The following is a 23294-nucleotide window of genomic DNA, read 5'->3' on the forward strand; positions in this document are numbered from 1 at the left end:
TTCTTCTTTTCTCCACTGCTAAAAACAAAGTGGTTGTGCTTTATTGTTCATGTACAATGTAACTCATAGCAACCGTTACCCAGGACACAGTCTTTTGAATTGATTTCCAAAGGCATTTAAAATCCACAAGAGAAGTTGAGCCGAGCATACAGTAAAACATTTACTTTCCTGAATTCCCATTACTTTAGTCATGTATTGTATAAACCTAGGACAAAACAAACTTTGTATGTGCTGCATCAAGGCATTCTTAAAATGTTTTTCTGATCATATTTAGAAATAATATTTTTATGTTTGACAGGAATAAGTAGTTTTTTAAAGCCTTAAAGGCCAAACTGCTACGTTTGTTAAATGCACATTTTCTGGATTATTATTGTGCCTGCATATAATATTCTTGCAGCCTGTCAGATTAACAAATACTTGTAGTTGAAAAATTAATTTAATATAAGTTTCAATGGACAAAAAATGCAGGATTATAAATGTAATAAAATATTTGGGCAGTTTCTTCACAGTGAACGTTACAGATTTAGGAGAATTTTAACATTAAACAAAAAAGACTGGAAAATATATTTTCATATGTTAAGACTTATGACAACATCCTTAATGTATTACAAGTTTCAAGTTAGCTTGAAGTTTATAACTAACCTAAACTTTACAACTTCTGAGTGATTGAAAATAATGACATTAATTAAGAAAATGAGGCTAATTTTACCTAGGTAGCAAAGTCTCACTACCATATGAAATCATTACTGTAGGTATGTTTAACATCCATAATACCATAATAAGGTACAGTAGCAGCTTCTGACTTACCTTTACTACTCCATTTTCGTGCATGGTAATGCAGTTGTTTGGTTCCTTTGAAAGCTGGAATAAAGCTTGTGCTGTTGCTTGGTGAACTGAAGTATCTTTTGATTTCAGGTAACGTACCAGAGGGGCAACAGCCCCCGCCTCCCCGAAGGAAACTCTGTTGCTTCCCCACATGCAACAGCGAGCAATGGCTTCAGCCAAGTGACGCCGCAGTTTATCATTAGTCTGCGAAAGAACAGAGAGACAACAACAATTATGAATTCTTTCCCACTATATACAATCAGAAATGGCCAAACCCTTATAATCCCCTATGAATTACTTTGAGAGCACAAACAGCAATTTGAACAGGATGGATTATAGTGTACATTGCAAAAGATTCTATGTATTTCATATTCATTCTACGGGCAGAATTGCTTTCCATTGAGGTTGTGATGTTATTAAGATGTTAAGATGTACATTGTACTAGTTTTAACAGGATTGGGATCAGAGGATTGTTTCTGCCAGGTAAGGTGATGCAAGTCAATGTAATATTGCTCAAGGTAATTACCCTTTTTCCGAGTGTATTCATTTAAATTTTTGTCTGGTTTTCAAAATGATCATGCCTCATGGAAATGAAAAACCTGGGTGTTGCAGACCAGTCTTGGAAGAAGTGTAATATCAGCCACTATACACTGTTAAAGTCTGGATTATTTGTAAATAGACACGCTGGGGGACAAGTGATTAACTACAGTAATTAGATTATTGGTGAAATACAGAATATACTGTACACTTTCTCTCATAGGGTTAATTAGAGGCATGTTCAGGTACATTAAAGGACTTTCATGGTGTTAGTGGCAGTTGGGAGTTAGGAGTCTTTCTACTTGAAAGAGCTTCATGTTTTGCCCAATGAAGCCTCATGAACTGTCCAGTATCACCACTGTGAGTTTTTCATGTCTCCAGACCTCTGGAGCTACATTACCTTGTTAACATGTGGTGTTTGTCACACTGGAATTGAAATGTACTAGATATAGTTATTTACTTATATTTTCATTACGATCTTTTGTTCAACATACAAAATGTTTTTTCCCTGCTAAATCAGTTTCTAATTCAAATCAAGAAACAAAGAAACAGGCTACTTGTAGAATTCATTTGATTTACTTTATGTTGCACAGCTTTAGCATAATCTAAAATTTACTTTTTTCAAGATGACGTAAGATGTTTAGATAAGAAGTTAAACTGCAAATGAAAACAAATTTTCAAAGGACATATGTTTCATTTTAGTAGAACAATTAAATTGCTTACCGTATTGGTCAATTTTGCTAACATTGGAACTACCCCATGGTCCGTTATAACTGCCAGATTTTCTTCATCCTTGGCAATTTTGGCTATAGCAGCACATACACTTGCAAGCACTTCTTTATTTGTGGATTTTAGCAAATTTATGATGAGTTCCAAACCACCAACAAAGGAGCGAACCATTTCTCCTGCATCCTAAAATACAAGAGCACATTATTGTCCAACACCATGAGTCAATCTAACTCATGACAAACATAGAAACAACTAGAAACTTTTTAAATTTATTTAACCAATTACATGACTGAAAAAATTGTTCACATTTATTTTAAATCATATTATATAGTAGATTTAATTAATCAGAAAATTATCCTGTCTTGCAAAATATAAGGAAATATTACAAAATATATATTTGTATATTCCTTATGTTTGTGAGATTGTTTATCAGCTGACCTTACAGAACAGGCCCTGTTTTTATTCTAGATGCATATACTGTAATGCATTCACAATTTGACTGAGCTAAATTCAGAGTATAAAATGAGAAACTTTTTATATATGATTTGTCACATGAATAAAAAAAGGAAGGATAATTTACCGGATATTGACATTTATATATTATATATTTATTTATATTATATATAAATAATAGACACTGTGAATATTGATATCCAAAAAAACAAAAACCATGATCTCTCTATAGGTTTTTGTATCGGAATCTTCTGTATTACGGTTGGAAAGCAGTACAATGTCTACATGTCTGTAAATTTTGGATGAAGCAAGGTTACCACATGAAGACAACATACATTGACATGAATAAACTGAATAACTTTGCCACCAGAGGGTGTATTTTTACTGTACGTGTTCAGTTCTTCCTTCCTCATTCCCATCTAAAGCATCTATCGAGGGGATAGCTGAATGCACACCCTGTGGAAATTAAGCCATTTTATGTCTAATCATGACATTTAGTATGGGCAGTGTGTAGCTTACCCATAGGCATGAGCCTTTATCATTCATTTACTGGTTTATGTTCAGGTACTGTAGCAAAGAAGGTTCAGTGGCTTACCAGCCAAGACTACTTGTTTTCATGGGTGCCTAAAGCTGAGAATCTATCATTGATATTTTGTATTGTAATGAAGATAGGGTAGAAAATCAAGCTTACTTGAGATTACAAAATTAAGATATATGTGTAAGAAACAAGTATTGGTTGCAGGGGTGTAGATAACTATACATTAGTTGTGCATTTTGCATATACATTGAAGGAATCTTATATTCAAGCAAGGAGTGTAAACCTAAAATAATTAGATAAATTAGATAACCCATTTTGAATTAACTCTATATCATTAGAAATACAAGAATTGTCTCTGTGCTTTTGTAAAGTGCAAGTCAGTCTACTGCTCATTTTAAGCAGTAAAGCTATTATAACTCTCATTTGTAATTGTTATTATGTTCTGTTAAATAACATCAAATACAACAAAATTCCTTACATAATTCTTGAAACAGGTTTTGCATCTGAAATAAACTACTGTATAATGCTGGCAATAACTCAAGTCTTAGCAGATTCATAAGACTCAGAACATTACTGAATTCCCCATGTATGTATAATAACTTAGATTCAATGAAAATTGTCTAAATGTAATACATGTTGCAAAAGAGGAGTAGTGATATAAGGCATCCAGCTGCACTTATAGCATGACTCTGCCATAAATCCTCTCTACAGCTGATAACCAAAACCAAATGTTTTGTCTGAATAACTACCACCCAACAAATATAAGATTCCTTCACTGTATAAGCAAAACGCACTATTTAGCTCTTGTCATTGTTTTGGCCCCAGAAATCACAGAACCAGAATATATTCTGCCTCTGTAAAACAGCGAGATGAACTTTTATCAAACTTTTTGATAAAATCTTCTGTCCTCTTTTAACCCTGGTTTCATAAATCATTAGGTAAAAATAACATTTGATGATAATAACACATTAGAAGAATATAATTATTTATTATTAGGATATATTTTTGTAGGCCACATCTACATCTACACTGAGTGGTTTAATTAGAAGAAAGTGAATGTCGTTGAGTGGCTCAGTGAAAATTCTAGCTTGGATCCAATAGAAAATCTGTGGCAAATCTTGAAAATTGCTGTCCTTTAAAAAATCCCCACCCAAATTGACTGATTGAGCACATTTGCAAAAAATAATGAATGAAAGGTGCACCATCACAATTTTCAAGATTAGTAGGGGCTTATCCAAATCACAGCTGTAAGATTTTTCTACCATGTACTGATTTAGGAATGTTAACACTTTTTCATTTAGGATTTTCCTTTGCAGATCCTACTGACATTTAACGTCTTTCGTTTACAAATATGTTCAATGTGAGATAAGTTTTCATTATAAGTATTTACAAAATGTGTACAGAACATATACCTGTATAATGCAACTAAATGAGATCATTGGAAGGGGGTGAATACTTTTTCAATGCATTAAGTCTTTTTCAAGACTTCTTTCTTGGTATGCACCCAGGCCAGGTTTGTGTAGGGACTGTCAAGTATGTGTTTCATGCATAGTTAAAGTATGAAGACTGATTGCCATCCCTGACACAGTGGCACTCCGTAAACAGCTTTTGTACGTCTGCTCAGTTTAGTATCTGGGTGGCATTATGTACATTCCACTTCTTAATGATGGGCTTCACTTTACTCAAAAGGGATATGTACAATATGTACAGTAATCATCTCCTGATCTTGGTCTTCACGGTCCATTTGTCCTAAGTTGTGGCTTTAAATTCAATATTTAATGAGACAGATGCATGTACTCTGAAGACAAATTTAAACCACTTTGATTACGCACAGATCACTCTCATACTATTCTTCTGCACTTAGGTGTGCTGTAGCAAAGAGGTTGAACACTTATGCAATTTAAAGATATCATTTATTTAAACATTTTGTTTTTAGCTTCATCAGTTTGGAGAATATTGTGCAGATTCTAAATATAAAGATTGAAAGCGTAATGATTTTCAGGCTTAACAAAATGTGGAAACATTGCAAGGTGGTGAACACTTTTGCGATGTAATACTAATAATTGCTTACACTTATATAGCGCTTTTCTGGACACTCCACTCAAAGCGCTTTACAGGTAATGGGGACTCCCCTCCACCACCACCAATGTGCAGCCCCACCTGGATGATGCGACGGCAGCCATAGTGCGCCAGAACGCTCACCACACATCAGCTATTAGTGGGGAGGAGAGCAGATTAATGAAGCCAGTTTATAGATAGGGATTATTAGGAGGCCATGATTAGTAAGGGCCAATGGGAAATTTGGCCAGGATGCCAGGGTTACACCCCTACTCTTTTCGAGAAACGCCCTGGGATTTTTAATGACCACAGAGAGTCAGGACCTCGGTTTTACATCTCATCCAAAGAACGGCACCTGTTTACAGTATAGTTTCCCCCTCACCATAATGGAGCATTAGGACCCACATGGACCGCAGGGTGAGCGCCCCCTGCTGGCCCCACTAACAACTCTTCCAGCAGCAACCTTGGTTTTTCCCAGGAGGTCTCCCATCCAGGTACTGACCAGGCTCACACCTGCTGAGCTTCAGTGGGTTGCCTGTTGTGAGTTGCAGGGTGATATGTACTCTAGTTTGTATAATAAAATACTTAAGTGACATAAAAAGTAGGATAGAATAAAAATTGTGCAAAGGTATCTTTGCAGTGCTGTGACATAATTAAACTCCTGTATGTTTAAGTACAATGGAAAGAACAAGTCAGGAAATTCAAAGCTATTGATTACAGCTACTGGAATGAGGCCTGAAATAAACTGTGTTATGTGGTTCACAGATATAGCAAACACAAAGATTTTCTTTCAAGTATCACTATCAAGGCAATAGAACATTACCATCTGCCTTTCATTGTTTCCAAGTTTACCAACAGAGTATAGTAATAATATCTTAGCATTAAAATGTGTTTAATCTTAAAAGTCTCTTTTTGTGACACTGGTTTCAGCACCACCAGAAGATTATAAAAAAGAGAGAATTTAATGGGATTAAAATGGATACAGGGTCATTTTGCATCTGGCTTGAACAAAATATAAAACTAAAAAACATCAACTTCAACATAGATAACACTGCAAGGTGTCTGGTAAGCCAGAAGGGTTGCTGTTATTTAGTTCTTTTTACTTTCAACTGTTTGTCCTAATTTGTACAGTAGGTGCACTTTTACACCACTGGTAGGTGAATACTATTCCAGTCTGGCTAATGACATTATGCAAATAATAACCAGGTATGTTTGGACTCTAGATTTTAATCTGTTTCAAATGTGTGCCAGTCCAGGTTGTGTCAGTCAGGAACTGCTGCATATTGCACATATTGATTATACAATGCACATATTCAAATTTTTAAAAAATTCAATATGTCTGGTTTTACCCATACAAACATTGTGTGTTTTAACAGTTTGCCCACTATGAATTTACAATACAAATGCATTTTTCTGATATTTCTAGCATGGATCTTTTCTATTTTCCGTTCGTCAATACAGAGAAAAACATTTAATAATCTCACATATTACCTTCGCATTTTCAATACAAGGACAAATTGCCCATGCTGCACTAGCTTGAACATCAGGATTTTGATTCTTCAACAAGGACCATAATAAGCGCACACCATCTAAACGATCAATTATCCTGTAGGAAAGAAAGAAAATCTCTATCGTTACCACAATACATTTGATTTAGCAAAGTTTTTCAAAAAATGTGAATGTGCTGCAAATAGTACATACTGTACATAGAACACATGAAACACATAAAAAATCCAGTAAAGTAACCAAATAAAACCAAAAGTGAAACAATTTATTTTTATCATATATAAAGCATTACCCTTTCTCTACTGAGAAAACAATATTGTTATTGTTATCTAGAATTTTATGAACGGTCTAAAAGCAAAAAAAGAAAACAGAAAACTTCAAGTCATTTTGTAGGTTTTCAAGCAAAAGCAAAAGTTTTACTGTGAATTGATCAAACATTTTTTGCACAGGACCGGTGCGCACTGGAGTTTTTACAAGCTCCGTGAGACTCACTCAGAATCCTGTGAGGATGCAAGTCTTGGTGTAACCTGCCAATTGGTGCAGTGGTGCCCAAGAATGCTGGTGAAGTTTGAATTTTGCACATAAAATACTGAAACTACTAATCAGTCGACTTGGTTTTAAATTGTTTGAAATTGATTAAGCAAAAAGTTTGGGACGTGTAACAACAAGAAAATAATATGGTGGTCCGGTGATAACCCCCATTTATGAACAAGGTTACCATTTCACCTTAAGGAAAAATGGTAAAATGCTTTCGAGTCGATTGTTTACATTTTTTGGTGAAGAACTGCTAGAGCTATGAGGTGGTGCATTTTCTTTAAAGTAAATTTTCTTCTTTGGAGTAAATTGGCCAAACAATCTTGAACAGGAAAACATTGAGGAACTGGTGTCATTTTCCATGCAGGTGATGATCACTTATCACTGCAGTATGTAAGGTGTAAATAAGAAGGTGCTTTGGTTGATGATGTGTTGATGAAAACTGACAGGAGACAGTCAGTGCAGAGGTTCATAACAAGATTATTTTGAAAGGGTTTTTAAATATGCAGGTCAAGCTACCATTTTGGATAATGAAAGACTCCACTTTTATGTCACATATAACTGTTTGTACTATATCAGTACTGTATATGTGCATAGCATGACACAGCATATACTGTATATATGAAAGCTGTCTAGCCTTCAAAAATCCTTGCCATCACATTAGGCTTCCACTTCTTTCTCTTTTCAACCTATATAAGTGCATTATAGACCACCACAAAATTATTTATTGCAGCAAATCTTCTTAGACCTGAAGTAAGTTCTATTTTTGTATGCTTTTATATACTCTAACAAGTTAAGACAAGCAAATACTAGTGCCAGTCATCAAAGAGAAAAAGGAATTTATTTTTTTATCAAATACAGTTGACTCGCAAGTTATACGCTCTCAACTTAGGCGGTCAGCTCCAGAAAATAAAAAAATGGCTTTATTCTCTGAAAAAATATTTTTCCTATGAGAGCTAGTCTGTGAGCCTATACAGTCATCTTATTTACTTTTATTTCTTGTTTTTATACTTAGATTTAATATCTCAGACATCTCAAGTCTCCCGGAAATCGGCGTCTCCTCCCTAACCCCCACAAGTGATCCATAATCTCAAAATCCCTAACCCCCGCGTAAGACAAGTCAAACGTACAGTGTTGCATATATAGATTTACTAATAATTTCATACAAGTTTACTTTACCTAAAGACATATTTTCATGTTACATTTTAGTCTAGGTTTGGGAACTAAGAGTTACACCCTTAGTCTTGTGTAAATATAACTTGTTTTCTCTGATTGCAGCGTCAACAACACCAAGATCGAGCACTGTCATGATCAAGCCCAAACACTCCCTAATCAATGCATCTTCATGCCTGATAATAAATGAATGACTATCAGAAATATCTCTGCACCATCTGTCTTACAGTATGTTTCTATGTAATTCAGTCTAGGGGATCATAACTTCGGATTAAAGTCCTCTGAGTACTCTAAATTCAGAGCTGAAAGTAACGTCATCCACAGAAAGTGCATAATTCATAAGAACAGACGTAAACATCAGGCACACATACCTGACAGAACAACTTACTTAAATTGGAAACAACAGAATATTTCCAGTTATTAAATATTATACTTATTTCTGAAATACATCAGTTTAAAGGTAATAATACTTAGTGAAGAAAATTTATTTAAAACATTTTTTTTGTTCAGAAAGAAAAGATAAGTAATAATAATAATTGCTTACACTTATATAGCCATAGTGCGCCAGAACGCTCACCACACATCAGCTATCAGTGGGGAGGAGAGCAGAGTAATGAAGCCAATTCATAGATGGGGATTATTAGGAGGCCATGATTGGTAAGGGCCAATAGGAAATGTGGCCAGGACACCGGGGTTACACCCTTACTCTTTTCGAGAAACGCCCTGGGATTTTTAATGACCACAGAGAGTCAGGACCTCGGTTTTACATCTCATCCGAAGGACAGCGCCTGTTTACAGTTTAGTGTCCCCGTCACTATACTAGGGCATTAGGACCCACATGGACCGCAGGGTGAGCGCCCCCTGCTGGCCCCACTAACACCTCTTCCAGCAGCAACCTTAGTTTTTCCCAAGAGGTCTCCCATCCAGGTACTGACCAGGCTCACACCTGCTTAGCTTCAGTGGGGCTGCCATCGGTGAGTTGCAGGGTGATATGGCTGCTGGCTTGAATTAGACTTCAAGGGCAACCTAGTGACCTACAGTGCCTTGCGAAAGTATTCGGCCCCCTTGAACTTTTCAACCTTTTGCCACATTTCAGGCTTCAAACATAAAGATATAAATTTTTTATTTTATGTGAAGAATCACCAACAAGTGGGACACAATTGTGAAGTGGAACGAAATCTATTGGATTTTTGAAACTTTTTTAACTAATAAAAAAATGAAAAGTGGGGCGTGCAAAATTATTCGGCCCCCTTGCGTTAATACTTTGTAGAGCCACCTTTTGCTGCGATTACAGCTGCAAGTCGCTTGGGGTATGTCTCTATCAGTTTTGCACATCGAGAGACTGAAATTCTTGCCCATTCTTCCTTGCAAAACAGCTCGAGCTCAGTGAGGTTGGATGGAGAGCGTTTGTGAACAGCAGTTTTCAGCTCTTTCCACAGATTCTCGATTGGATTCAGGTCTGGACTTTGACTTGGCCATTCAAACACCTGGATACGTTTATTTGTGAACCATTCCTTTGTAGATTTTGCTGTATGTTTGGGATCATTGTCTTGTTGGAAGATAAATCTCCGTCCCAGTTTCAGGTCTTTTGCAGACTCCAACAGGTTTTCATCCAGAATGGTCCTGTATTTGGCTGCATCCATCTTCCCCTCAATTTTAACCATCTTCCCTGTCCCTGCTGAAGAAAAGCAGGCCCAAACCATGATGCTGCCACCACCATGTTTGACAGTGGGGATGGTGTGTTGAGGGTGATGAGCTGTGTTGCTTTTACGCCAAACATATCGTTTTGCATTGTGGCCAAAAAGTTCGATTTTGGTTTCATCTGACCAGAGCACCTTCTTCCACATGTTTGGGGTGTCTCCCAGGTGGCTTGTGGCAAACTTTAGACGAGACTTTTTATGGATATCTTTGAGAAATGGCTTTCTTCTTGCCACTCTTCCATAAAGGCCAGATTTGTGCAGTGTAAGACTGATTGTTGTCCTATGGACAGACTCTCCCACCTCAGCTGTAGTTCTCTGCAGTTCATCCAGAGTGATCATGGGCCTCTTGGCTGCATCTCTGATCAGTCTTCTCCTTGTCTGAGCTGAAAGTTTAGAGGGACGGCCAGGTCTTGGTAGATTTGTAGTGGTCTGATACTCCTTCCATTTCAAGATGATCGCTTGCACAGTGCTCCTTGGGATGTTTGAAGCTTGGGAAATCTTTTTGTATCCAAATCCGGCTTTAAACTTCTCCACAACAGTATTACGGACCTGCCTGGTGTGTTCCTTGGTCTTCATGATGCTCTCTGCGCTTTCAACAGAACCTTGAGACTATCACAGAGCAGGTGCATTTATACAGAGACTTGATTACACACAGGTGGATTCTATTTATCACCATCAGTCATTTAGGACAACATTGGATCATTCAGAGATCCTCGCTGAACTTCTGGAGTGAGTTTGCTGCACTGAAAGTAAAGGGGCCGAATAATTTTGCACGCCCCACTTTTCATTTTTTTATTAGTTAAAAAAGTTTCAAAAATCCAATAGATTTCGTTCCACTTCACAATTGTGTCCCACTTGTTGGTGATTCTTCACATAAAATAAAAAATTTATATCTTTATGTTTGAAGCCTGAAATGTGGCAAAAGGTTGAAAAGTTCAAGGGGGCCGAATACTTTCGCAAGGCACTGTACATGTAACTTATTATTGACCTAACCTAACAATTATTATCCATGATTCATAATGTCAGGAATACACAATAATTTTGGCATTTCCTCTATACATCATAAATGTACAGTATATATGCTACATAAACTTCTATATATGATATATAACTTAAGATGACCAAGGTAACATCAAAAGCTGGTACTGTAGACTGTTATACAGTATATTGGCAAATGTAAACTAAATTGTTTTTGGAAATTTTAAAATCAGATTTAATGTACAGTATAATTACAGAAAATACTTCAATTGTTCAATATTCTGAAATCAACACTATAGATTGAAAATAACAGTTAATGCTAAAATATCTGCGCAAATAAGAAATTTAAAGGTTTAAAAACGTAAACAATGCAATTTTCAAGAAACAAGCAATTATCAAACGTGTTTGCTACTCCGAACATTAATTTGTAGGCATTTCAACATCTCTGTAAAGGACTAAAATTTAGACAGTATTATGTGTTACTGTCACAAATTCATATTTAGTAATTCAAAGAAAAAAACATTAAATCAGAACATACCAAAAATGATAAAACACAGTATGTTAATAATAATACATTAGGTTAACAGCATCATTTAAACATTTACCATTTTTACTAATTCTATATTATCTCAGTTTAATTATAAGATAAGATCACTTTATTGGTCAAATACAATTTCTTGTATGAGAAATGTATATTTTCGCATACCCCAACTTACTCTCCATGAGACACACAGACAGGGAGAGAAGCTTGGGGTCAGAGCGCAGGGTCAGCTATTTATATGGCAGCCCTGGAGCAGTTGGGGTTCAGGCCCTTGCTCAGGAGCCCAATGGGGTAGGATTCCTCTGCCGGTCATGGGATACGAACTGGCAACCTTCCAGCCACAGGCGCAGATTCTTAGCCACACAAGAATTCACGCAAAGCTGTTTCTGTCCATTGCAGCATGTTTTTCGATCTGAATTTGTCATCTGTTAGCTTACAAATAATATTGAAGTACTGCTTACTTGAGACAAGTGTTAATTAAAAAATGGATTTACTGTATGTCTGTAATTACCTTGTAAAACTGATGAGAATCAGATGCCATTTGTCTAAATGGTAGCTCTGAAACCTCTGAGAATGTTGGTGTTTTTATTTTAATTATTTTCCCAGTAAGAGGGATTCTGAACAGCTGAAAAATGCCACATAAACTGAATGTTCACTCCATTACTGTATGCCCTAATACAGAAAATAAAACTGAAGAGCTTATACACATGCAGTCAACTTTACATTTATTGTGTTCAAATCAGCCAGAGCCTAATTTATCCGTGCAGGATTGTTTTTTGCACTGTAAAAATCATTTTTTTGGTAAGAATTCACAATTTAATGTTGTGAGCATAATTTATGAAACTTCAGAAGACTTCCCTCAAACATTACAAAAAGGTAAAGACGGTAAAAGGTAAAGACTTACGCCATATTTTCTGGTTCAGCAGCACAGGCACCAACAGCCTTAGTAACATTCACAAGAAGAGCCTGATTGGTTCCTGTAAGCAGGTTCACCAGTGGTTGAATGCCACCGCACTTTCTTATGACTGCTCGATTGGCAGGTTCTTGGGCACACTCTCCTAAAGCTCCCACTACATTGACAAGAACTTCTTCAGGTTGGCCAGTCAGCAGTCCAACCAGGATTTCAAGGGCTTTGTATTCCTGAAGTCTGAAGAAACAAAAGGGAGAGTTACAATTTTATGTTTATATTAGCAAAGTACATAATGTGGTTTTAGAAAGCCTTAACAAATCTCTGATGTATGGTTAAGTTATATAACTCTGTTTTTATATGCTGGTATGGTTTCTGGAACAAGAATTGTAGGCTATTACAGAAAGTGTCCAAGGTCATTTGGTTTTGCTCACAATCTCCTAAAACTTTTCTTGAAAAAAATATGTAATGAATGGGGAGGCTGCCAAAGTTAACTATAATAATTCAGTTTGCCGAGTTTAAGAAACATTATGTTATTCATGTGCTGCTACTGAAGTGTTATCTACAATGCATAGGATTGTGCTGCAATTGCTCACATTACTTTTGATAGATAGCATGTCGTTTTGGCTATTTTTGGCCAGCCATTATATGACAGGTTAACTATTTTCATGTCTTCAGTCTTGACTTGATAGAGGTACTGTATTTAATAGCATGAAATGTTCTGACAAAGCTGTTCTAAAGATAAACCTGTTTAAGGATCAACAGTGAAATTAAGTGATTGACAGACCCAAACATAAATAAAAAGGTTGTGCATTTATGAGCAATCATAGGTGCTTTATATTTACATTGCTTTGCAAGGCAATCAATGTATAACAATCATTACACAAGGAATGTGGTCGATGTCAGGAACATGTTGCCCACCCATGTTATTGAAATGGATTGTATTGGATCATCCAAGAAGTGGTTGGATCAGATTTTTGTCTCAATAAGTTACTGTATTTGCAACAAAGTGAACATGATGGACCTCCTCTTGTCTGTAATCTTTCTTATTCTAACAATATTTTAGTGCAACTTTACAAGTTTTATGAAAACCTAAATTTCTATATTTAAACAAATATACTTCAGTGCAGATTGTAATTATATTTATGCAATCAATCATTTTTCATTTTGATGCATCATTAATCAAGCAAATAGTCACCACATGCTCATTGTTTTTTAAATGTCTTCTTAAGTTCCAAATTATATCATACTGTACATACACAGGGTGCATGCTACACATCACTTATACAATAAATCACTGTCTGATGTATATAACATACAATAGTTAAAAAAACTCAATGTTTAAAACAGTTTTAAAAACACTTTGTTACTGTGAAAATATTGCAAAAAAACACTTTCTTCTCACTTATTACTTGCCCATCCTGCTTTAAAATGAATATTTGCCAATGTAGAGAAATGTTATATTTTAAGCCTTCTTTTATTATTAGCAATTTTATTTCAAAGTAATAGCTTGTCCTTTTCATTCCAATACGCAAGCTGCATTTGACATTTTTATATATTTTTTAAACTATCCTGGGAGAATTTTAAACCAGATCCATGCACAGTTTTAAGTACATAGTAAAATATTGTTTGCATCATGCTGATTTCCTTTTGTAACAAAAGCCAATGTACTTTATTTCACACCCAATCCACTGAAAGAGCCAACATTAAAAGCAGGAAGGTATTTCCATAAGCATAATAGAGAAAAATCTCAAAGAAGATATATTAGGTGCATATTGTGTGAATTTGTATTTTATATTACATTACATTATTACATTACAGTAAGAATTTTGAATTTTGAATTTTGAAGAATGATAAGAAAGCGTCTGCAATTATTATTTAATGTGAAATGCATATTGCCATTATTTTTTATTTTCTTCTGCAAGGTGACAGTGTTACAGTATGTGTAATTACAAAGGAAGTCTGTAATTATATTTATATTTAGAGTGTGCAGAAGGCCACATTACTCCTAGGCATTTTTGGGGTCTAGTGTATAATCTGAAAACTCATATATGACTAACAGGAACTGCGTTCATCATACTGTTATAAAACCGAAAACAGTATTTAGTGTTACAGTATGTTATGACTCATCGTGTCTTACCCTGAGTAGTTAACTGAAATCAACACATACTGTACACTAATACCTGCTTAATACACTGAATACACTCTTAAAGTACACTCTCAGTGCACACAACAAATAATCTTAAAGTGTCTACACCAATCAGAATTTAACCTAAAAGTGTCTACAGAAATAATGCCCTGCATGTAATGCATATGGTGCTATAATTCATAAAAAGACAAGTCACCTGCAAGAGCTATACAGTAGGTCTGCCTGAGGTCACCAGAAAATAATTTTGTCTTTTTCAAACTGTGGTGGTTAAAGACAGCACCGTTATGATTAAGAAATTTTATTTAAGAAGATAAATGGGTCGGATTCCCAGTCAGTTGTGGTTTCCTGAAAGGCACCCAACCTAGGGGCCTCCTTCATGCCTAATTTCTGACAAAACACATATTGGGATTGTATACAGGAAATACTGTATTAGTGATCCACTTATGAATCTTCGTCATGCTGCTGTACCTAGACATGCTGTGTGTTCGTATGTCTGCTCTATTTTGTGCATGCTGCTGTGCTACATACAGACTGAATCTAATACTTATTTAAACTAGGTTGGAAAAATGAGGAACGTAAGCAAATAACCTTGAAGGTTAAAAATCTGGAAGAATTCAGTAAATGAGAAAAGCATATGAAGCATGATAACAGAGTACAGATACCTATAAAAATGTAGGCATTTAGCTTTCCAAAGTGAAGTCAGTTACAACAGTGGTTCTCTCTGAAGGACCCATGTCTTCTGGTTTTTGTTTCAGCCAAGTTCATAGTTTCTATTTTAGGGGTGTTTTTAATTTGCGTTCTGCTCTTAAAAAGTTGAATGGGAATTTGGAATTGGTATTTAAATTTCAAAGTTTCATTCAGAAGGTTCCTGTACTGTAACCAAGTAGACCTTGTAGAAAGAAAAAAAAACTCACTGAGAGAATATCTGACACAGTATCCACCATTTGTACCTATGTTCATCAGAACCACCTGTTTACAAATAAATAAGGCTGCAAATTCTTAATAAACCTTTCAGGAAAATGGAACAATACCTCAAGCAAACTATTTTTTTAAACCAATGACTGAAAACAGAAGCAGGTAAACACAGGGGTCAGACAATCCCCTGTTCAGTAGAAAATGGCACCTTCTTTGGTTTACTGGGGCTTTCAGGGCTGTGTGGTATTGACGACCAGCTGACACTAAGCATTTTGCAGATTGAAGTGTGAAAACTGGAGGTCATCCGTTTTCTGAGACATGCTATGAGACATTGCAAGTCTCAGCAAAAAATAAAGACCATCATAATTACAAATAAGTGCTAGAATGTGTATTCACACATTTTAGGATATTAGATTAAAACACAAATGTATAAATAACATAACAGCAACTCAAATTTTGTATCTGCAAACTTTAGTATTACAATCGTAAAAGGTCATATCATAAAGTAGAAACTACCATACCCACAAAGGTTTTGTATATTCCAGTAAGGTAGAGTTTCTCCTTTCTTCATGTCTAACCAAAAACTTTCCTACATGATACAAGTTAAGCACACTTTGTTTTGACCTTTACAGAAGTGGAATAATCTGGCAAGGTTATGCTTAAAGCTTACAATGCACTAATAAGAATATAATTAGATAAATTAGAATACAATACCCTAAAGGGCACATAATAATAATAAGTAATTTACATAGGACCTTTAAAGTAGCATCTCAAAGCACTTTAAAAAACAGTTCTATGGTTACTATGGTTTACCTTACAGCATGGAGTGAACTTGTAGCTTTGTAGCCTACGCATGCTGATGTAGCTGCTTACGCTAACTTAAAGCACGAGTGTGTTCAAGAATGTTTCCTTTTTAGCTCAATAGTTAAGTTGAGCTAAAGCATTGTAAAAATAGAAAAAAAATGGACAAATTAGAGGAGGCTAATTGGCCCACAGCCCCTTTGGTAGTTTACTGATCCCTCATTCATACGGTAACCAACTCAAAGACGAAAAATGCTATTCATTTGGGCTAACCTTCCATTGGACTCCAGAGGGGTGGTACTGGAACCAACGGTAAAAATAAAGTAATGAAATGATAATTTAATGACTGCCACTTCCTGTGTGGAGACACAGCTGTCATGATATAGATGGAGGTCTAAGTTACAAACAAACAGATTTACATACAGTACTGTATAAAATTGAACTAAACAAAGATGAAACTGAAAAGGGGATTATGTATGGCTTCATTGGATGTATTAATGCATACTTGGTAGTTTCACTGATAATTGTGTTAATGCTGTCTGATAATTGAATGCATACTTTGTGACATTCTCCACGCTTATGGAACATTTCCAGATGGCTCCAGTTGCAGCTGCTAAAAGTGGCTTGTTGTCAGACATCTTCAGCAGAGAGACGAGGGGCTGAAGTCCGTCATATTGTCTAACAAGATCACGTGTTTTCTTGTCTTCTGCACACTAAAAAATGAAATAATACAATTTATTTTAATTAACATTAAAAAACAGTTCCTATTTTAGATTTATTACCAGTGTACTTTATAAATAAAACAGAAAAAATGGCTTTAGAATGAAGCCTGAAAGCTGCAATTTATTATTTATTTATAGTGAGCTATATGGATATTTACTCAAAATCATTTTGTCCAACTTCCAGACATATGAAATAACACATACCATTTTTTTTTCATTTTCGTGTATTAGCAAAATCTTTAGTTTTTTTTAAAGTAATCTAATATATTGATGAATCTAAAGGAAGGAAAATATTTTTTTAATTTCAAACTATGTAGTTTTATCAGCAACAGTAAGCCATGCATAGTACCATAAACTGACTATAGATGGCACAGTAAACTGATAAACTTAGAGAATCTCACTTTTTTGAGTAAACAATTAAAATTAGACTCATTAGATATCAATTTTATTTTTAATAATAAGTAATAATAATAAGATTTCTTGAGTCACACATTTACCAAATTACCACTTAAAATTAGCTTATGTGATATTTATAAATATGGGTAAACGTTTGCTCAATTTTCCTGTTATCATTAAATAAAAAATATTTAGAAGTCCTTAAAAATATGCTTTACATACTGTAAAATATACAGTGGCACATAATATAATCAAAGTAATGTCTACCTTAAAGATAGCACTAGCACAATGCATCTGAAGTTCCTGGTTTTCACTGTTGAGATTTTTTACAAGATCTTCAATCATTTTCTCAGTCTGAATTGCAGTCCTGTAACTTTGCTGTAATTAAAAGGAATAAACACACATTTTATAAGGTAGTAATAAGAAAATAAGAGCAGTGAGCTAGCCTGACACAAAGATAACAAGCACATTTGATTTTATGGCTCTCATAACGTTGTTTTACATAGCTTTTAAAGCCTATGATTTGATCTCCCACATTCTTACCCAACAAATATTTTCTAAAACAACTAAAATTACTGAATTATTTTACCTCAGAAGCACATTCCTGAAGTGTACCAACCACTGGGATCAACATGCTTTCATGAGGCGATTTCAAGAGCCGAGCTAGTAATGGAATGCCCCCTGCTCTCCGAATTGCTTCTTTATTTCTGGTGCTTTTACTGCAGCTCCACAATGCCAGAGCACCACAGCGTGCCACTTCAATATCTTTCTCCTGCTCAGGAGTCAGAACCGCGGCTTTCTCGGGAACACAGTCCAAGAGCCCCACCTGCAACACACGGGCGGGACAAGGGATCGTTTCATTTCTATCAAGATATCCCATAACTGTTGTATAAAGCACCACCAAAAATACAAATAGTTTAAAGGGTAATGTTTTTTTAATGATGTCTTGGTCATACGACCCTCAACGCTGACCCAAAATATCATGAGCAACAAAAGCTGATGTATTTTTGAAAATGCCAGGCAGGTGGTCTCAATGCATAAATATACTGTAGTAATGAAAAATATTTTGATTTCAAGATACAGTATATTCTGTTATTTTAAATGGCTCAACATTTAATAAACCATGTTTTTGGACATTTAAAGTTATACACCTAATGATTTGAAACTAGAGAACATTAGAAAGTTTAGAAAAAAGAGGAAGCTATCTAGCCCACCTTGCTTGTTTGATTGTAAACATGATATAGGTTCAAGGATCACTTTCAGCCCTCTCAGGAAATGAGCTGTGATACTTAGGTAGGGTAATTTGTTCTCTGCATCCACTGTGTTCTTAAATGATTCAGCTCTTAATTCTTTCATGTACTGTATACTCAACAATTGGGTTGATTTTGACAATCATTTTCATGATTTGGAATAGGTATAGTTGGCTTATATAATTTTCCAAGACGGAAGAAAGCTAAGTATTAAATATGGCAGTATATGGCATTACTTTTAGGCCAGCAAAAAGTATAATCACTTTTCTTTGAACATTTCAGGGCAGAACTTTATTGTTGCAGTATAAATAGTGAAGTGACACAAGTTAATGTGTTTGTGCAATACCAAACATCTATTGTAGCAATGAATAAAACTCTAAACTGTAGCCAGCCTTGATCCATAAAAAAAAACAATTATAAATTGATGGTGACATTCTACCTGCTCTTTCAGGTAAACATGAAGATATCTCATTTGAGATCTAAAATTGAAATAGTCTACATACAGACCTACAGCACGGTTAATTACAGAACTTTGAAAATGGAAGGAGGATATGGAACAAGGAAATATCACAAAAATGGGTCTTTTACTTACAAGCCTTTTTATTCCTCCATGCTGTCTCACTGTTCTTCTTGCCCTTCTAAACCTGGCCACATTAGCAATTGTTTCTGCAGCAAGACATCTGAGATCCTTATCGGGGGAATCTAATATTTTCACCATGGTCTGTAACCCACCAAGGTTAGCGATGGCTCTCCGGATTTGAGAATTTCGGCTGATTTCCTTCAAGATTTTCAGGGAACCAATCTAATTGCAAATAAGAAATGCTCTTTTTAATGCAGAATGTAATGGTAATGCAGAACGTTGTCTTAACACAGCCGGAGAGTTTTTATAAAACATCACAATTGTTAAGAAAGTTATTTTTATGAAGAGAAACAAAAAGCAAAAACAAACTTAAGACGTATATTGTACACGTATATTCAGAATGTAACTATGTCCTCTAAAAAAAGTAATTATTGTAAGCCTGTGTCTTTAAACATAAGCATTTGTTATGATGACTAAGATTGCTCTGGTCTAAACACATACTGGCATACAATATAACACAGTTTGCCTGTAGGCATCAAGGTTTTTTTGGCAGGACTACTCACATTGCATCTAATTTCTTCTGTATCCAGCAAGTTAATGAGAACTTCAAGGCCACCTACATCCCTGATGGCCAATTGGCATGTCTCCTGTGTTAAATTAAAATCCCTCATTGAGCACAGAGCAATCACAGTGGCTGTCTGGTTGCCTCCCTGCAATAATAATTCAAAGCATGAATTAATTAAATCTTTGACATACAAAGAATTTCAAAACATTAAAAAAATTAAGCAGTCTCGTGTTTGTTTGCAGGTATTAAAAGTACTTTCTGATATGATTCTGCTTACACTACAGATATTGATGTCTAGTTATGCAATAGTAAGGTTAGTTAAGTTCTAAACTTGAAAGTTATGCAAAGCCCTTCTTGACTGCATGTCCAGCTACTTGAGCTCTAGCCAGAAACAACAGCAATGACCTAAGATGGCAATTTAGAGAAACATAACCCTGAAGAATTCAAGATAATGATCATTTTATGTTTCAATAGTAATGTTTTGACAGTTGCTATATCGACATTATGAATAAAAAAATCAGTTTTCCCTTTCCCTCAAATTAACTACTAAGTAAGTAACTGGTTTATGTAAAGCAGTTCAAGAGATTTGTACAAACTCCTGCAATATATGAAACAGGATATTGAACAGATTTAGCTTTTTATTACTTTTAAATGTCATATGTATATGCATAGATTCAAAACAGGTGGTCTGAAAACAGTTTACTGTGTGGATTTCAAATAAACATTGAAATCAATCTCTTTTTGGTTGCTTAAAAACATTTATATATTGTATATATGCTGAGGCTCGAAAGAAACAGATTAATGGGTTTAATCAACATTACCAAACAAAACTACAGAAAATGTTATCAAAAATACAGATCAAAGTCTCATGCCATGTTTCCAATATGAAAAGTGACACAAATGAAAACTGAATGAAACATGACAACATTACAAAGTTGGTATTAGGTAAGCCCTCCCTGAGCAATAATAAAATCCTGGCAGCATTGATACCGTATACAGTACAACGCTTGATCAGCTTCTGGACAGACTGCTGTGGGATATTTTACCACCTTCCCCAGCTGGCAAAGGTTTGCTGGTCACAGTTGTCTCGATGATGGCATCGACAAGTTAGTCCCAAAGATCATTTTCAGTCTAGGTCAGCTGCAGTCATTCTGCAGATGTGTGGGTTATTTCATCCTGGAATTTCTCATTCTTCAGCTACTGCAATCTGGCTATTTAGGATTAGATGGGTGTGACAATCCTAGATCAGTGTACTTTCCCGGAAGTGCCCAGCCCTTACAGAGCCAGCTTCCTGGTTTCTCTGGAAGAGGTTATTGAAGCAGACCGCTATATTTTTCGGGTATGCACACATAATCAGATCACCTTCATATGGCATGCCAGGGCATGGCCTTATCTTTCTTTTTTCTTGCATTAATTAAAATCATATATTTTTGAAAAGTTGTTTATACCAATGGGCATTTTAACTCAAATACCAAACCCTAAGCACCTTGTGTTTTTTTATTAAATCAATGTAGAGCTCAGTGGTTTGTTATCCCAAGGAACAAAACTACTAAAGCTCTAAAAATGTCTTCTCACTATTTAAAATGTATATATTATATATGTGCCCTATGGGCTCTTGATGTAAAACTTAAACTGCTATGTGTTTCATTGTGCATAACTATACATGATTTATCACAGCAAAACATTGCCAATGCAATCCTCCTGTGCCTTTATACAGCTTTCTTTTTATCAATGTCAAGCATGCTTTTCCTTCCTTATGAATAGTACCTCTTTCTCATGCTCGAATGTTCTGTTTTTTTATATTAGCATGATTGAATAGGTCAGACTCTGAAACATAGATCTTACAATCAGTATTGTTTTTATCACTTTCTTTAGACTTTCTTTAGTCAGAATTTAATTTATAACCAATGTATGCAATACTGTTGATCTTGCAAATTAGCTAGAAATAACAGACAGATCGTCTTGATTTTTGACCCGATTAAGATTTATTGTATGGAAGGGTAATAAGGAAAATATGTAAAAATTACATACATAATTATTTAATTATTATATTTAATTCCAAACATCATTTTATTTCAATGACATGCATTTTAGAACACATGTTAAGAGACCTCAAACGTTATACGCTGGTAATAAGGCATTTACTGCATGTAGTGTTTATTTTTATGGTATATGTTTTCCAAATGCATAATAAATCTCTGCAATAAAACTGCAGAAATCAAATACGAAAGAAACAAAAATTAAAATGTAGGGGCATACAAATTTCAAAGCTTAATACTAGCACTGTCACAGAAGTGTGAAATGTGACACCACATACAAAAGCAAAATATCCTGGCAAGTGATCAGTCACATTTTATGGCTGGAAATTAGCCACAGATTCACCAAGAAAATTCTGCAAAGTCTGCTCCAGTTGCTACATTAATAAAATACTTTATTTTATTAATATCTCATATTTAGTTCCTTACTGTTTTATTATGTAAACGTATTTGTATAAATTAATTATATATAAAATATTGTAAATATTTTTTATTTTGATTTTTTTCCCATACTTTTAAATTATGTTCACTTGAGTAAGGGGAATATAATTTGAATTTTAAGAATTAATGTAACTGCTTTTAAGGTTTTTCCTCATTTACAGTATATATATATAAATATATATAAGAAACTTTATTGTAATAATAAAGTATCTACTTGATTTTATTAGTATTATTATCACCAATGTGTAGCCCCCACCTGGATAATGCAACAGCAGACAAAATGCACCAGTGAGCTCACCAAACATCAGCCATCCGTGGAGAGGAGAGCAGAGAGATGAAGCCAGTTCAGAGATGGGGATTATTAGGAGGCCATGACTGGTGAAGGCCAATGGGAAATCTGTCCAGGACACCCGGGTTACACCCTTACTCTTTTCGAGAAACACTCCGGGATTTTTAATGACCACAGAGAGTCATATTTCGGTTTTACATCTCATCTAAAGGATGGCACATTTTTATAGCATAGTGTCCCCGTCACTATACTGGGGCATTAGAACCCACACCGACTGCAGGGTGAGCGCCCCCTACTGGCCCCAGGAGTCTCTCCTCAAGGTACTGACCAGGCTCACACCTGCTGAGCTCCAGTGGTCTGCCAGCTGTGAGTTGCAGGGTGACATAGCTGCTGGTGAAATCAAAATATGAAATATTCTTAGCCACTTTTTCTAATATTCCTATGAAGTGGTAAAATGAAAACATATGCTACTCATGTTGTAATGTCAATGGGAACCATTTGCCTGTTAACAGTAGGTGATTTAATTTTCCATTTTGTCTTCATGTCATTCTTCAAATGATATCTTATTAAATTAAAACTTCCAGTTAAAGTTTAAAGACAAGTCATGCGTTGTTTTTCTTGTTATCATCGGTCTTTAAGTAGCCTAGCCAATCTTTAAAATTTAGATTAAT

General features: G+C 35.2%; 1 protein-coding gene across 7 annotated transcripts in view; it reads right to left on the bottom strand.

Annotated features, from left to right (window-relative positions):
• Positions 1 to 23294, bottom strand: part of odad2 (outer dynein arm docking complex subunit 2) — a 67978-nt gene that overhangs the window by 13673 nt on the left and 31011 nt on the right. For 6 of the 7 annotated variants that reach the window (XM_088642815.1, XM_088642816.1, XM_088642817.1 and 3 more), the window contains exons 11-19: positions 19856 to 20002; positions 19305 to 19514; positions 18052 to 18288; positions 17730 to 17840; positions 16903 to 17057; positions 12477 to 12719; positions 6632 to 6746; positions 2086 to 2274; positions 808 to 1029 (exon numbers count right to left, since the gene is read on the bottom strand). In XM_088642815.1, the coding sequence (XP_088498941.1) occupies positions 808 to 1029; positions 2086 to 2274; positions 6632 to 6746; positions 12477 to 12719; positions 16903 to 17057; positions 17730 to 17840; positions 18052 to 18288; positions 19305 to 19514; positions 19856 to 20002 (1629 nt within the window). The remainder of the gene's footprint in view (positions 1 to 807; positions 1030 to 2085; positions 2275 to 6631; positions 6747 to 12476; positions 12720 to 16902; positions 17058 to 17729; positions 17841 to 18051; positions 18289 to 19304; positions 19515 to 19855; positions 20003 to 23294) is intronic. The other variant, XM_088642812.1, reaches the window with a different exon arrangement.

Source organism: Lepisosteus platostomus, chromosome 8 (assembly GCF_059453375.1).
Source record: "Lepisosteus platostomus isolate fLepPlt1 chromosome 8, fLepPlt1.hap1, whole genome shotgun sequence".
NCBI classification, from domain to species: domain Eukaryota; kingdom Metazoa; phylum Chordata; class Actinopteri; order Semionotiformes; family Lepisosteidae; genus Lepisosteus; species Lepisosteus platostomus.